The sequence below is a fragment of the Staurois parvus genome, unplaced genomic scaffold (genome assembly GCF_062004578.1).
Source record: "Staurois parvus isolate SC_StPar_1 unplaced genomic scaffold, SC_StPar_1.0 ptg000327l, whole genome shotgun sequence".
Lineage (NCBI taxonomy): Eukaryota > Metazoa > Chordata > Amphibia > Anura > Ranidae > Staurois > Staurois parvus.
Genome location: NW_028318123.1, coordinates 3,020,423 through 3,035,022, shown reverse-complemented (window position 1 = coordinate 3,035,022; position 14,600 = coordinate 3,020,423). Strand labels below are relative to the sequence as shown.

The 14,600-nt window shown below is 38.1% G+C and overlaps 1 protein-coding gene across 1 annotated transcript in view; it reads right to left on the bottom strand.

The window, feature by feature from the left end:
- Positions 1 to 508: 508 nt before the first annotated feature.
- Positions 509 to 14,600, bottom strand: part of MXRA5 (matrix remodeling associated 5) — a 68,660-nt gene continuing 54,568 nt past the window's right edge. Inside the window, exons 5-7 of the mRNA XM_089683882.1 lie at positions 9,122 to 13,954; positions 6,682 to 7,582; positions 509 to 4,227 (exon numbers count right to left, since the gene is read on the bottom strand). Coding sequence (XP_089540008.1) covers positions 2,322 to 4,227; positions 6,682 to 7,582; positions 9,122 to 13,954 — 7,640 coding nt within the window. The 3' untranslated portion in view covers positions 509 to 2,321. The remainder of the gene's footprint in view (positions 4,228 to 6,681; positions 7,583 to 9,121; positions 13,955 to 14,600) is intronic.

The window sequence follows — 14,600 nt, the reverse complement described above, 5'->3', positions numbered from 1 at the left end:
CACACATTATTTTGTGCTTAGCTGAGCACTCAGGTACTTACAGCTTAATTCTCTGTGGAGCCACACACCTCCAGCTCATCCTTCTCCAGTGTATGCAAGCTCTCCATTGTGCAGAATGACATCATGATGTCTTCCTCTTACTATTACGTGCCATCAGTGGCCATCATCAGGAAAGGTCCACTAATGAAATGCATTGGAAAGACAAGACTTTTGAGTTGTCACAGGAACAAGAATAGTGAATGGTGAATCCTGTTTTAGTGGTGGGTATCTAAAAGGGTTTTTCCATTGTTTTGCAGAGATCCTAGCTTTATGTCTCTGGTACAGGAGGAGAAAGAAAATCTCCCCGTTGGAACACAAACAGCAAAAAAAATGTAAAACTTTTTAACTTTTCACTTCTGGAACCTAAACTTAAAAAAAAAAAAAAAGTTTGTCTTTATATGCACTTTAAAAGTGAGTGCAAAAAAAATTCACATTTCAGCAAAAGTGTACAGCATTAACATACACCAAATTGTTTGGAAAAAATATTTATTATAAAATGTACAGTACAAGGATCATAATATTATAAACACAGTTCTGCAGCAAAGTCTTTTAAAGACCAATAATTTATAAAAAATGAGACATGTATTGTACTTATTTGTGTCTCATGGTTACAAATATTAATAATAGAACATATGCAAAAGCATGAAAGGTGAACATAGTTTTTGTTGCATATTAACAAGTTCATAAAAGCCCATTTTTGAACTGACTGGGCTAGTTTTCTACAAGATGTAACATTAGTTATCCAGCATATGAATGTACTTATAAAACTCAGTAGAGGAAATACTATAACAAAAATGCAAACTGCTTCTGTATGAAAACATTGGTTTACAACAGTAACAACGTTAAACTGTCTATACTATGCTGTGCTGTTTAGAAGAAGCACCTTGTATTTTGGAGATAATTTTCCTTTCTAGCATAGTGGTTTCAGAACATTTTCAGAGTAGAACAGATATCACTGTAACATGTGAATAATATTAATACTTCTTTGGTAGTAAGGTGCAGATTAAGTCAATGTGATACTGTATCATTCCAAAATATTAATTTTAAGACAAATATCACACAGAGAAATTGTACACAATGGAATTTTTTTCCTCCCTGTTGGTGCTAATTTCTGCATGTCACAATGAAGACAGATCTTATTGGGTATTATAGATAAGGTTCTATTGAATGCTGTGTACTGTGTACCCACTTGCACATAGATGAGAACTAGATTGAAGCCAAAAAGAAGAAATTATTACAAACACCTTTTGTCTTCATTAAACTTGATCCAGCCTTTCAAATATGTTCTGGTGAATGCAATTATAACATAACTTATTTGTTGTACTTCTTCTTGAGGAACATGCTACCACTTTACCAGGTACCTTCTTCTGACCAAAATGGTCCTTAAAAAGCAGCTGTAGTTTAAAACAGAAATATTCAAGAGATTATTTGTGTATGGGGGTTGAGAAGGATATGTAAACTCTACCCACCCCTTTCTTCTGATCCCAAATCTGCTGTTTGTGTGTAATAAAACGATTTGAATCTTCACCTTTCAATAAGACATCCCCAAAATCTTTCCAACATCTTGGTAGTTAGAGGGTCTAGTCAAATATCCCAGAATTAGATAGCAATTTGAGTTACAGACAGCAAATTGGGTATTTAGGGCTTAAGAATTTAAACACTACAATACCCCTCCACAAATCCTCTTTTCGTCTTTAAAAGTGGAGATAATCTTTAAAAGTAAAGTAACATGCGTTGAAGAAATGCTTGATGAAAGAGTAGTTTCATCTCCTATACAGTATATACAATGCAAGCAAATATTGGTAGCTAGCAACTATGGTATTTTTATTTGCTTTGTGTTAATGAATGTTGTTTGAACCAAAGATTGTGCGCCTAGTTTGTTTTGTGCTGGGATAAAAATCCAGAGTAGAATATTTGTTTATTCAAATGATATCACACTGGCATAAAGGTTTGAAATAGAATTCAATAGAGACCAATTCAAACACATCAACAAGATCTGATCTCAAAACTGTGAACAGAATATGAGCACAGATGAAATGCTAGAAGAGGAAAAAATGTCTGTATTAAAACTATAACCATTAAATATATCATACATCTACATCTTTGCTTTGGTTAATTTATAATTCTTGTTTCAAAAGATAGTATGATTTATTGAATGTAGAGTATACTATGACATCAGATATAATTAATTAGAAGTTGTCCATTGCAAACAATGATACAGTATACTTTGCACTTGCATGGCAGTCATGGGCATTTTACCTGTACAGTTGATTTTATGTATTTTAATATACATGTATGTAGGTGGATTTTGTGTCACTGCCTAGTATATTTTTTGCTGTGCATTTATAATAACCTGCATCTCTCTTTGAAGAATGTTGAATAACTAAAGTCCCCTGAGGATGAAGAAATTTGTTTCCATACAGACGAGACTGAGCTCCTGCAGTTAACTGAGATTTATCCGGAAGCTCCCACATTATCTCAGCTTTTGGTATTCCAATTGACATGCAGTTTAGCTGAATGGAGCTTCCTGGTCTTGCATAGATCACTGGTGCAGGGCTGGTCGTTATACGAGGAGGATATGCTATCACAATTACAGGAACATTCATTGTGGAGGAACCATAATGTGTAGTTGCTTTGCACTGATAGCTTCCCCTGTCATAGACTGTAGTGTCTTTTACTATAAGGGTTCCATTTTGCAACAGAGATATGCGGCCTTTAACCTGAGGCCCGTTGATAACCATTCCATTTGGAAGTGTCCAAGAAATATGAGGTCTTGGTTCTCCCTGCGTAGTGCAGTGAAGCTGTAAAGTCTCTCCATTGATTATGCTTACTAGGTTATTATAGCTGCTACTCATTTGTGGCTTTCGTCCAATCTGCAAAATAACCCGTCTGTCTGCAGATCCAGCCATATTAACAGCCTTGCAGCGGTAGGTCCCTCCATCAGCAAGTGCTACAGAGCCGATGTGCAATGTACCATCCTGCTTATGAAACAGTCTGTGGAGGTGACTGCCACTATTGATTTCAGTACCATTAGGCAGAATCCATATAAGTTGAGGCTGTGGTATCCCTACAGCTGAGCAATTAAGTTTAGCAGCCTGACCCTCAGACACAACAACAATTTCATTTTCACTGGTAAATTCAGGTTTTACCGCTGGTTCAGTGACTGTCAGCTGAGCAATTAATTTTGCCTCCCCTCCTTCATTCCTTGCAATACACATCAACTGCACTGAATCGGTTTTCCTAAGAACTTTAATATCAAGGGTTCCATTTCGGTGAACTGTAATTCTGTTTCCATAATAAGGAGCAGGAAGGATTACTCCTTCAGGAAAAGCCCACATGATACGGGGTGTCGGAATTCCTTCAGCTTTGCAGTCTATCAGCAAGCGTGTATCTTTCATTGCAGATTCTTTAACTGTTAATATTTTGTCAGAATAGCCATTAATTTTGGGAGTAAGGACATTTACTTGAATTTGAACCATTTTCTTGTCCTCTCCACCATTATTTTGTGCAATACATGTATAGTTTCCACTATCGGATCGTTGAGCTTTTTGGATTAAAAGAGTACCATCTTGGTAAACAAGATACTTGTCTGATGATGCAGGTATGGGTTTACTGGAAGGGGAGAGCCATGTTATTTTTGGGACAGGCTCTCCTTTGGCTTCACATGAAACCGTGATAACATCACCATAAGGCACGTTGATAACAGAATAAGTCTTGTTCTTAATGGCTGGTTTTTCGGCCACTACTTTAACACTCACTCGCATCTCATCTTGACCAACTTGGTTCACTGCATAACACGTATAGTCACCTTCCTCTTTCATTCCAACTTCATTGAAATACAAGGTCCCATTATTAAATACAACATATCTTCTTGTTCTTGTCCCACTGTCATCGGATTGCATAACATTATTAATCATACTTCCATCTGGGAGGCTCCATGAAATCTCAGGATTTGGAACTCCTGTAGCTACACAATCAACTTTTAGATCTCCTCCATATGTGACTTTGTGGTCAATGTCATTTTTAAACTGAATCTTGGCAGGCTTCATCATGACATTTACTTTAAGTACCACATAGTCATCTCCAAGCTTGTTCCTTGCCATGCACAAATAATCTCCAGCATCTTTTTCAGTAACAGAGTAGATGATGAGAGTTCCATTTCCAAAGGTCTTGATTCTGGAGTCAAAACTACAAAAAATAACAACAAATAAAATGATTATGCTGATCCATGAAAAGGTGGCAAGCAATAAAAAGTAGAGTTATAGAGGTAAGGCTAAAAAATATTAAAGTGGTTGTAAAGGCAGAGGTTTTTTTTTACCCTAATGCATTATCTGTATCAAGATAAAAAAAACCTTCTGCATGCCAAATCTTGATCTAGCGATGTGCATGACAGCAGAGGCTCTCTCAGCTCTCTCCTTCTTCGGTGGCTTAGTGTCAGGAATCTGGGTATGACCAGAAATGTGTGGACTGACACAGGGAAACGCAGGCTTGAGGTATAGTATAAACAATACAATTTATTAAAGACTAACAATACATAAACGCAGTGCAAAACATAACACAGTGCAACAAACCAAACCTCCAACAAACAACCATACATACAACACTAAACGTAGTCGGGCAGGCCGGGTCGGTAACAAACGGGCAAACAAGGTACCAGGAGCAGGCGGGAGAGTGGTCAGGACTAGCTGAGGTCAGTACAGGCAGAGTTTGTGCAGAATCAGGATAGAAGCAAGCAGGATCAGGATACCGGGGCCAAGTGAAACAATACAACAAGGGACTGACTGCAGGTCTGGCCATTCCTTAAATACACCTCCTCCAATTAGCCTCAGGTGATGGCTGACTGCAGGAGTGAGCTTCTGGTTGCTGAGAGCACCCGCTGGCTAGCCCTGGTACTGCAGCCTACAAGGCAGGTGAGTCCCACCACCATTAGCGAGTCCATTCCTGACACTTAGAGACAGCCATTGGCTCCCACTGCTGTCAACCACTGCCAGTGTGGAAGTAGCAGGGGCAGGGCTGAGCCACACTTTCAATGAACACACAGAGCTAGCTTGGAAGTGAGCCTGCATGAGTGCCTCTATAGAAAGTGGCTTTCAGTGGGGGCACTCAGTAGGGGAGCCAAGAAGCAGAGGTTTAAGGCTGCTCTGTGCTAAACTATTGCAATAGGAGTGAAAGTTGTTTCCAATGAATCTACAGTAAAGTAATTTTTCCTTCAAAGATGCAGACCTGTGGACTCTATTCTTGTCCTAGGCTGCTAAATTTATGATCACTATGGGGGCACTCGTGGGGGAGGTGGGGGGGAGCCAGGAGTGCCGGTGGGAGACCCGAGAAGAGTAGGATGGGGGATGCTCTGTGCAAAATTATTGCAATGGGAGTGAAGGTTGGTTCCGGTGGATCTATCATAAAGTGATTTTTCCTTCAAAGAAGCAGATCTGTGAACCCTATTCTTGTCCTAGACTGCAACTTTTCTGATAGCAACAGACGAAGAGCTCTCCAGACAGCAAACCCTTGGATGTGTACACAGGAGCACCTGTTACAAGCGTTCATCTCATTTAAAGGAATTTTTGAACCATGAAATGGTTAAACGCATCACATACAGCCAATGTGTTTTGGGGGGGAAGCCTCCCATTTTTTCAGAGCTTGAGCAGTCGATGTTAAGAAAAAAATGACAGAGTGTACTAGGGGACCTGTTTCAATGCTTGAAGAAGATTAGCATCTCCTGATGGCTCGAAAGATAGGGCTGGGCCAAAACAAAGAGCATTGAGGCACCAACCTTAGGTACTTTGCTGCCACAGGGGGGTGGAAGGAGTATCTCCTGCCGGAGAACCATCGGGCAATATCCTAATGTAGTCAGCAGAGCTCTGCTGTCAACATGTAACCACTGCTCAATATCATTGATCCTGATACACAGAGCAAAATCACACATTAAAGTAACAGCAGAACTTCATTGTTTTAAATAAGAGAGTCCTTATTTTTTAACTTCTTCATCACCTTCCTACTTTTTATTTTTGCTATTTTTTTTTAATCATTCATGCACGATGAGCTGTAAATGTACAATAGTTCCCGGAAGGAAAACAAATACTAGTTATGATAAAAATCTGTTTTAACATACTGATTATGGCTAAATCACATTTTACCTTGTTACATCTTTCCCATCTTGTTTGGTGACCTTTGGAGAAAAATTATACAGCAGCAGCCATTTCTGTACCTTGCTAATGTCTAACCACTTTGTGAACAGATGTGCAAGCTCCATCAGTTTCAGTTTCACTCACTATACTAATCCCCTTTGTTTTTCCCTCATCAATTATAAAGAAAATGATTATGTAGAGAAGGTAAAGGGAAGGGCGCAGGAGTTGGAAAATGAGAAGACAATGACATGGTAAGAAGGAATGGACTGTATTATTGAATTGACTCTTCCTGAAGAAGTCAAATTTGCCAGCAAGCTCAAAGGCACATTGCAAGTATAAAATTGTTTGTAAACAGGAAAATGCTTCAAATAAGCAATGAAAGTACTTTTTTGTGTGTTTTTATCTGCAATTTTTTTCAGTTAGTGACAAGGTCAAGGCCTTTATTATCATTTTGTCATTGGTATATAGTACTTTTTTTAAAATAACGTAGAATATATGTTAGTAAGCATCAACCCACCTGAAAAAAGAATCAACCAGACGTTTAGATGGAAGTCTCCACATTATTCTTGGCCAAGGATCTCCTGCTGCACTGCACTCTAAGCGTAAGGTTCCACCATAAGACACATCCGTTTTTTGGGGAGAGCTTGCAGTAATTTTAGCATTTAATGGATATTTCTTTACATCTAAATGTACTATTCTCCTGGCTGCACCCACAACATTTGCAGCTATGCATTCATATTTCCCGATGTCTTTTGGTGAGCTGTTTCTTATGTAGAGTGTTCCATTAGGAAAAACAAACAAGTTTCCATTTGCAAACTGAGATGGTCTAACCTGGGTTCCGTCTGAAAGCACCCATCGAATAGTGGGTGGAGGAGCTCCTTTCGCTGAACAATGGATAAATATACTGTGACTCTGAGGCAAAGAAATATTTTCCACTTTTTCTTGTTGAATTATGGGGGGCAAGGGTGATACTTGAAGCTTCACAGTCAAACTGTCAGCTCCAGCCACATTGCTTGCAACACATTTGTAGCTTCCTCGGTCTGGAAAAGTAACCTCCTTTATAGACAAACTGCCATTAGGTAAAAGCATAATGTGAGACTCTGCTGTAGAAACTGTCCGTACAATTCTCCGATCAGGCAATATCCAAGAAATGTGAGGAGTTGGTATTCCAGTGGCATTACAGTCCATTATGATCGTATCTCCAAGATAAATTAAAATATCCCTGTATCGGGATGATAACATTTTGGGTTGTTGGGCAATAACAGCTAAAGTAACAGTCATCTTGTCAATGCCATGCTTGTTCTGTGCAGTACACATATACTGTCCACGGTCCTGTAGCTGAAGATTCTGGATATGCAAAGTGCCATTATCCAAGACTTCAAATCGCTGTATTCTGGTGCTTGAAGTCATGACTGCACCTATTTCAATCAAAAAGCAGAAAAAAATATAAATGGGCAAGCCTAAGATAAACAGGAACAATTTTGAATATTAGCTTAAAGCAGCATAATGTTTGGATGCAAGAAATGTAACATTTCATTAAGCTCTTCCCACAAAGAGCACAGAATGATCCTGGAAAAGACAGCAATCATATGGAACATAAAGCATAACTTCTGGAAAACAGTTAATTACATGATTTAAATACATATATCTTTATGGTTTTACTTGTTCAATGGATGCATAACTCTGTGCCAGTCTTGTGTTATAGACAATTCATGCACACTGCACAGGTAGTTGATATGTTTTTTTTTCCTGGTACAGTGACTTACAATCTTATGTCACCCTCTGTCTCTAGCTTGCTTATTGAACAATGAGTCAGAGTCTATGCAGCAGGCAGATGAACCTCATAAGACAACTGAACCCTGAAGGTTTGGCCCCATCTCCTAAGTGGAGTGTTCCTGGTCTGATGTTTACTTCTGCTCCTGTTTCAGTAAACAATAGAGGTGCTTAGGATATCTGCAGGACATATACTTGTTCTCAGCACTAAATACTACCCATGCTGAGCTCTTGACCTCAAGCCTTGAAGTGTTACTAAACCCACAACAGTAAAATCAGTCTACATATGCAGTAAAGCATGCTTGTTATACTCACTGTGGAACCTAAAGGGTTAATCCTCTGCATTGTATAAAAAGGCCGTCTCATCCTATCTTCTCTGATCCTCCCCTACTTTCAATGGCCCCCCTCTTATCTGATAAGGCATATCTATGGAGTGACTCTGCAGATGCTCAGTTTGGTGTGTATTGCTAGACAGGGTTTTTTTTTTCTTGGGAGAGTGCAGGTGATCAGCACAGGGTCAATCAGCACTGTCCAGGCAGAGGGGCATGGGTCCTGCATCCTCTTAGAGCAGAATTAATACTCCTCCTACAAGCTTTAACGTGTTCTGCTGGACACTGAATTAAGTCACAAAACTTCTCTAACTGCTGATGAAAAAAGGTATTTAGCTGTTTATGTTTATTAAAATAATTGCATTTATATGTTCTGTGTACTGTGGGAGACCAGATATAGTGAATGCATGGCCCTAGGTTTAGTAACACTTTAATGCAACTCTGTGTCTAAGCTAAAAAACTGCCATCATGTTTAAAGGGCAGTGACTTAGAGGTGTCTGCACATATCTGCAACAACCTCTGCTACTATGCCAGAACACCAGGTTGTTCTGAATCGCAAAGCATTGACTCTTTCTGGTATTGTTGAAGCTTGTCTGTTCCTTTACTTTTTGTCCCCATCATTATGATGGGCTGCCTCAAAAGGACCAAAAGGAATGTGCAAGATGAGATAGTCAAGTTTTGAACCTTCAGATAAGTGTTAGAATGTAACAGGCGTCTGCACTCTATATTGGATATAAAATTTCTTTATACCTTAATGACATAGTTGTTTTAATATACCATCCAAACCACACCTTTATTTTTGATAAATTATTCAATTTTAAAGGAAGGAAAAGTACATTTTAATTGACAAATTACCTGTGGCAAGTTTTGTCCAAGTAGTGGTGGGCTTTGGCTCACCAGCAGTTTCACATGGGAAAACAGCATCCATTTCATATGGCAGTGATACAAACTCGTAGCCAGTGGTTATAATCCTTGGTTTGCTTTCTTGGATTCTGGCAATTATTGGAGTCTGTGGTGTTGGTTCTGCTTTACCTATTGTAAGTCGAGGTCTTTGATTAACATTAAAATAATGCCAGTATGGATGTAATGTCTGTGACATTCGTGTTTGTGAAACAAAAGGGGGAGTTGTCATAGCTAAGGTCGTTGATGTTGTTAAAACTTTGGTTATAGCTGGAGAAGGAGGTGTGGTAGTTCTTGTTGTTGTAATCGATGTTGTAGTCCAGGTTTTAGGTTTTCCATTGTCTGGGACTACAAATGATGGCAGATTTGGTTTGGAAGTTATAGTAAACTGAAAATTCCTTGTTCTATTTAAGCGATATGGGTTTCTTGGGTTTATATAGTATGGATTTACTTGATAAGGGAACCTCATTGCAGTGCCTTTACTGTCAGTAATAAAGTTATTTCCAAATGGCCTGTTATATGGTGTTATTCGTTGTCCGTGGTTATATTTATTTGGGGTTGCAGGCCTTGGCCTGAATAATGGAATCACTGTTGTGGTAGTTGTAGTTGGTGGGGTTGTTGATATATAGGGTGTATATGTTTTTCTTTCTTGAACATTCTGAGCTGTATAAGCTGTTATTTCTGGTTTATTTGTTACTGAAAGGGGTTGATTTGTAATAAAGTAGCGAAGAGGTCCATGGGTTACAATTAAAGGTGGTCTTATAGTAGCTCTTGATGGATTGTAATAAGGTGGAACGACTGCATGATGATGGTTATTCACTACTCTGGGTTTATGGTAATATTTGGTGTTATAAAGAAGGCTATTATTTGATCTTGTTACTGCAACATTTTCTTTAACATTTTCCTGCTTTGACTGAACTACTATTTTGTTTTTAATGGAAGAATATTGGTCTAGTTCATTTACAGCTTCCTGATCAATGGTTCTTTTGGGAACTGGAGGTTGAGTAGGCACAAGCTGCATACTTGGCGAGCTTAATTGATAATATGTAGTAGGAACAAACATTTTTTTGGTAACCGGAAATACAGTGGCATATTTTCCAGGACTAGGTGTTGTAATCTGATGAACTGGCCTGCCAGGACTTTCTTTGCTTCCTGGATGGATAAGCACTGTCCTGTGATCATTTTCTTTTCTATTAGGAGTGGTTGTCATTTTTTGTGTTGTTTGTACTGTTGTTGTCATAGGAAGCTGTTTAGATATGTCTTGTGCTTTGTTAACATATTTTATGAAGTGGTCAGTTTTCTGTGTGACTTGTACTGGCAACATTGTGGCCCTTTCAGGAGCCATGCTTTGTCTATTATTTGAATCTTTTATAAAGTTATCAATGTGAGCAGCATCCGTAATCATCGATGTTGGTTCCTCTATGAGTACTGGTGATGACTCTGTTATAACTGGTTGATCTACATCTATATAAACTTCTTCATCAGCATCTTTTGAAGCATCTAAATCTGTTGCAGGCCATAATGGAGGTGAATATGTAACGGAGTAACTTGGAGTGGTACTATGAGAAAAAGGCTGTTCAGCTTTACTTGTTGTTTTATATTGATTTGACTTTATTGCATAATCCTCTTCATGTCTTGTGCTATGTATATAATCAGATATCTGTTCTGTTAGAGTTGTAGAAGGTGCACCAATTGGCAATTCCAAATGTTTGGATGTTTGTTTTTCAGCTGCAGGAGTAGTAAACAAAATGTGTGTTGATACCCCATTTTCTGAAATTTGGGGCACTGCAGGACTAGATGTTGATTTACTGACTGGCTGTGTTATTTCAACAGGCTGGTAAATGCTGTTATCTAGAGGGTAACTGATTATTTTAGTGGTCTTGTCTTCAGATTCCATTACAAAAGGTTTTTGAGTGATAACATTTATATTCCTATAAGAAGGCACTGTAGGGATAATCTGATTCTGTCGGTGTCCAAAACGATTTGGTCGGAATTTTCTTCTTCCATGGTTTCTTCTTCGAGGATACTGGATGTTGCCATGTGTTATGGGCTGTGAGGTTGTGGTGGCTACTTGCCTGTGCGCTGGCGTTGTTCTGATGGTTGTTGTTTCTGGAACAGCAGATGTCACCACTTGTTTTCTGTCACTAGAAATAGTCAGAGTATGGGGACTAAGGGTGGTGGTTACTAATTGTTGCTCTATTTCTACAGAAAATGTTTGTGATTCATGCAAATCATATGCATCTGCAATGTTTTCAGTTGGCTCAATAGAATCCTTTTTGAAGACTTCAGTGACTGGAACAGATGATATAGGCACCACATAATGTTTGCTGGTGGCTGCAGGTGATAGTGTAGAAATTGAACCAGTAGACTTTGGTATTATACTTTCTATAGCTTTAGAAACTATTTGTTCATTCTCTAGAATTCTAGTTGTAGTTGGAGATGGAAACTGTGTATATGTTATTATGGTGGACCTCACAAATGTGCTAGATTCTGTTGTATCATAGGAAGGGGTTGTCATGTCACTTAAGAGATTTTCCGTATCATGAATTTGGATATTTTGCTTCATAGTAAAGGTTTCAGTTTCCACAGTAGACAAATCATCTATAAGGCTTTCTTTTTCACTACTGACAGTTCCAGCTAGGTCATCTGTATCATATAACTGTATGTTTGTATCTTCTTCTTCTGTGAAAGGTCTTAAGTCATCCTCACTTGGTAAATAGATGGAGTCATCTATATTAGTGTTTTCAAGTGTTGAGGTATCAACACTTGATGTAGCAAGTGTGGTCACTGAATCAGGCAGTTCTGTTGTCAAAGTCTTTTCAATCTCTGTTTCAAAGGAAATTTCGTTATAGTCATCTGACTCTTCTGTAGTAACTACAGTAGGTCTTCTATCAGCTTGCGATGTTGTCAAATCATCATATTGCCTTATGGTTACTTTTGGTGAAGATGTTATATATAATAATTCATCTTCATCAGCTGATGCTTCTTCAACAATTGCTGATTCTGTACTGGATGATGGCTTAGAAAGAGAAGATGGAGGTGTAATGTCATGAGTGAATGCTGGTACAGTAACAACTCTTGGGGTGGTCAGAAGAGGGAATTCTGTGGTTTTTAGAACATTTCTTCCTCTGACTTTGGCTAAAATGCTGGCCCATTGCTTAGGATCAATTTGCTTATTGCCTCCAATTAATCTTTTCCTAGATTCAAATTTCCTTCTCCCTTCCGCCACATTACTCTCTTTATATTTTTCTGTATTTTTCAATGTACTAGTTTTTTTACGGTCTTTTCTATTGTTTTTGCCTTGGCCTCTTCCTACAGAAGAACCTTTTTCCTTGCCATATTTGGCTTTGTCCTGTACATTGTAATACTTATCTTTCTCCTCTTCAACATCTCTTTCTCCTGAACCCCTATCATCATCTATTAAATCATACTTTGCTTTTGTAGATACTTTTACAACAGGTCGCTTTTTAATTATTGTCAACTTATTCAATTGTTCAGAAAGCTTTTTTAGTATTGCTACTTGCACACTGTAATGGTCTTCTCCATACTGATTTATAGCAATACATCTATAAAGTCCGCTATCAGTAAGCTTTGTATTTGATATAATTAAGGAACCATTATTTAAAAAATATGTACTAGTTTTATTTGTCCCTGAATTAATAATGTTATTGTTCGGTAAAATCCAGTTTACATCAGCATCTGGATTGGCATGTGCATTGCAAGTTAAGGTTATAGGTTCGCCAATGGTTTTGGTGACTACCTTAACATTGCTTTCAGAGATCTCATTTGATGGAGGCTGCACAACCACTCTAATCGGTAAAGTGGCTACCTCATATTTTACCCGGGCAATACAATGGTACATTCCAGAATCAGAAAAATCAGCTGATTTGATTACCAACTGGCCACCGGTTGCTATTGAATATCCACTATTAGGGTCATTATATGGAGCTTTTATTGTTGTCCCATCTGGTAGACTCCATTCGAAAGTTGGCGTATCTGAAGACTTTACATTGCAGTTCAACTGGCAAACTTGTCCTTTGATAACAATGTAAGATGTTTTGGTCCGATCACTTTTGTTTATCATAACCCAGCTGTTCTTTGGATATTGAATATCTTTTGTGTGAAGTAATTGTGAGAGTTGTGTAGAGAAAGAGAGAGTAACTTTCTTGGAGGTGCTCAATCTTCTATTTAGCTGAAGCTTGACAACAGACTGCATCACCCACTCTGGCTCAGCCGATATTACAGCCTTTACTCCTGTGTAATAATAGGAATCATGATCTACATTTTGTTTATATCTATAAGTCAGTTTGGAGCTATCTGTAAACAACAGCTCCCTTTCCAGCTTAACAGGGACCTCACTATAATAGGCTATTAGTTTCCATAATTTTTCATAGTTATCCCGGGTCATAGGGCATTCAAAATCTACAGCAAAGGTTGCATTGATGTCAATCTCTTCCGGATGAAGCTGGTTCCATTGTATTTTGCTGAAGTCTTCTGTTTCCTTCATCTGACATTCCAAGTTGACTGTATTCCCATGTTCATCTGTCATATTTAAAATTATATGTCCAATAAAACCCTTATTTAGCTCTAATGATGGCAGATCATTATCATCATCTTCAGAGAAGGTGTCATTGTTGTTTATCCTGAATGGGGAGGATATAAAAGGACGCAGACAGGGCAAATCCTTCAAACCCTGAATTTCTTGATTTTGGAGATGTCTTGGAGTAGAACACATTGGGCACAGCTGTCCATTTTCATATGCTCTATCCTTCTTACATTTTAAAACACCTATAAAGATATGAAACAGCAAATGTAATATTCCACATCTGGATAAGTAAAAACAATACATCAATACAAAGACATAGAGACTTCAAAGCAAGAAAAGCATACAAGCTGCATAGACGTAGACATAATTATCTGGTTAACTACATCCTTTGAACTTAAAAGCACCTGCTCTACATCATACTATATATAGCACAGTTGTATTTCACAACAAAGAATTACAGCTCTTACATGAAAAAGTATATAATTATCTTTTTCATATTGGGACATAGAGTCACAGTCTTCATAGGGGGTTAACTGCAAATAGACTGTCCACTTTGCAAATTAATTTTCTCCAGAGTTTAGAGAATGAGGTGAAGCTCTGGTGACTTCTAATATCCGAGCAGTAGCAAGTAAAAGTCTTTTATTTTCGTTGCGCATGTCTGGGTATTCTTTGTTAAGTGAAATTTTACCTCATTCACTAAGCTCTGGTGAAAATTCTCTTACAAAGGGCAACTTACTGCGCAAAGTGAACAATCTATTTGCCTTTAGTAAATCAAACACATAGTGTACAGTATATATAGCTTGCTAGTTCAAAACCTATTAACTTTCTAATACTAACAGCTTAAAAAGTAATCTAATAAAATCATCTTTTAAGGTACTGTAGAAATGT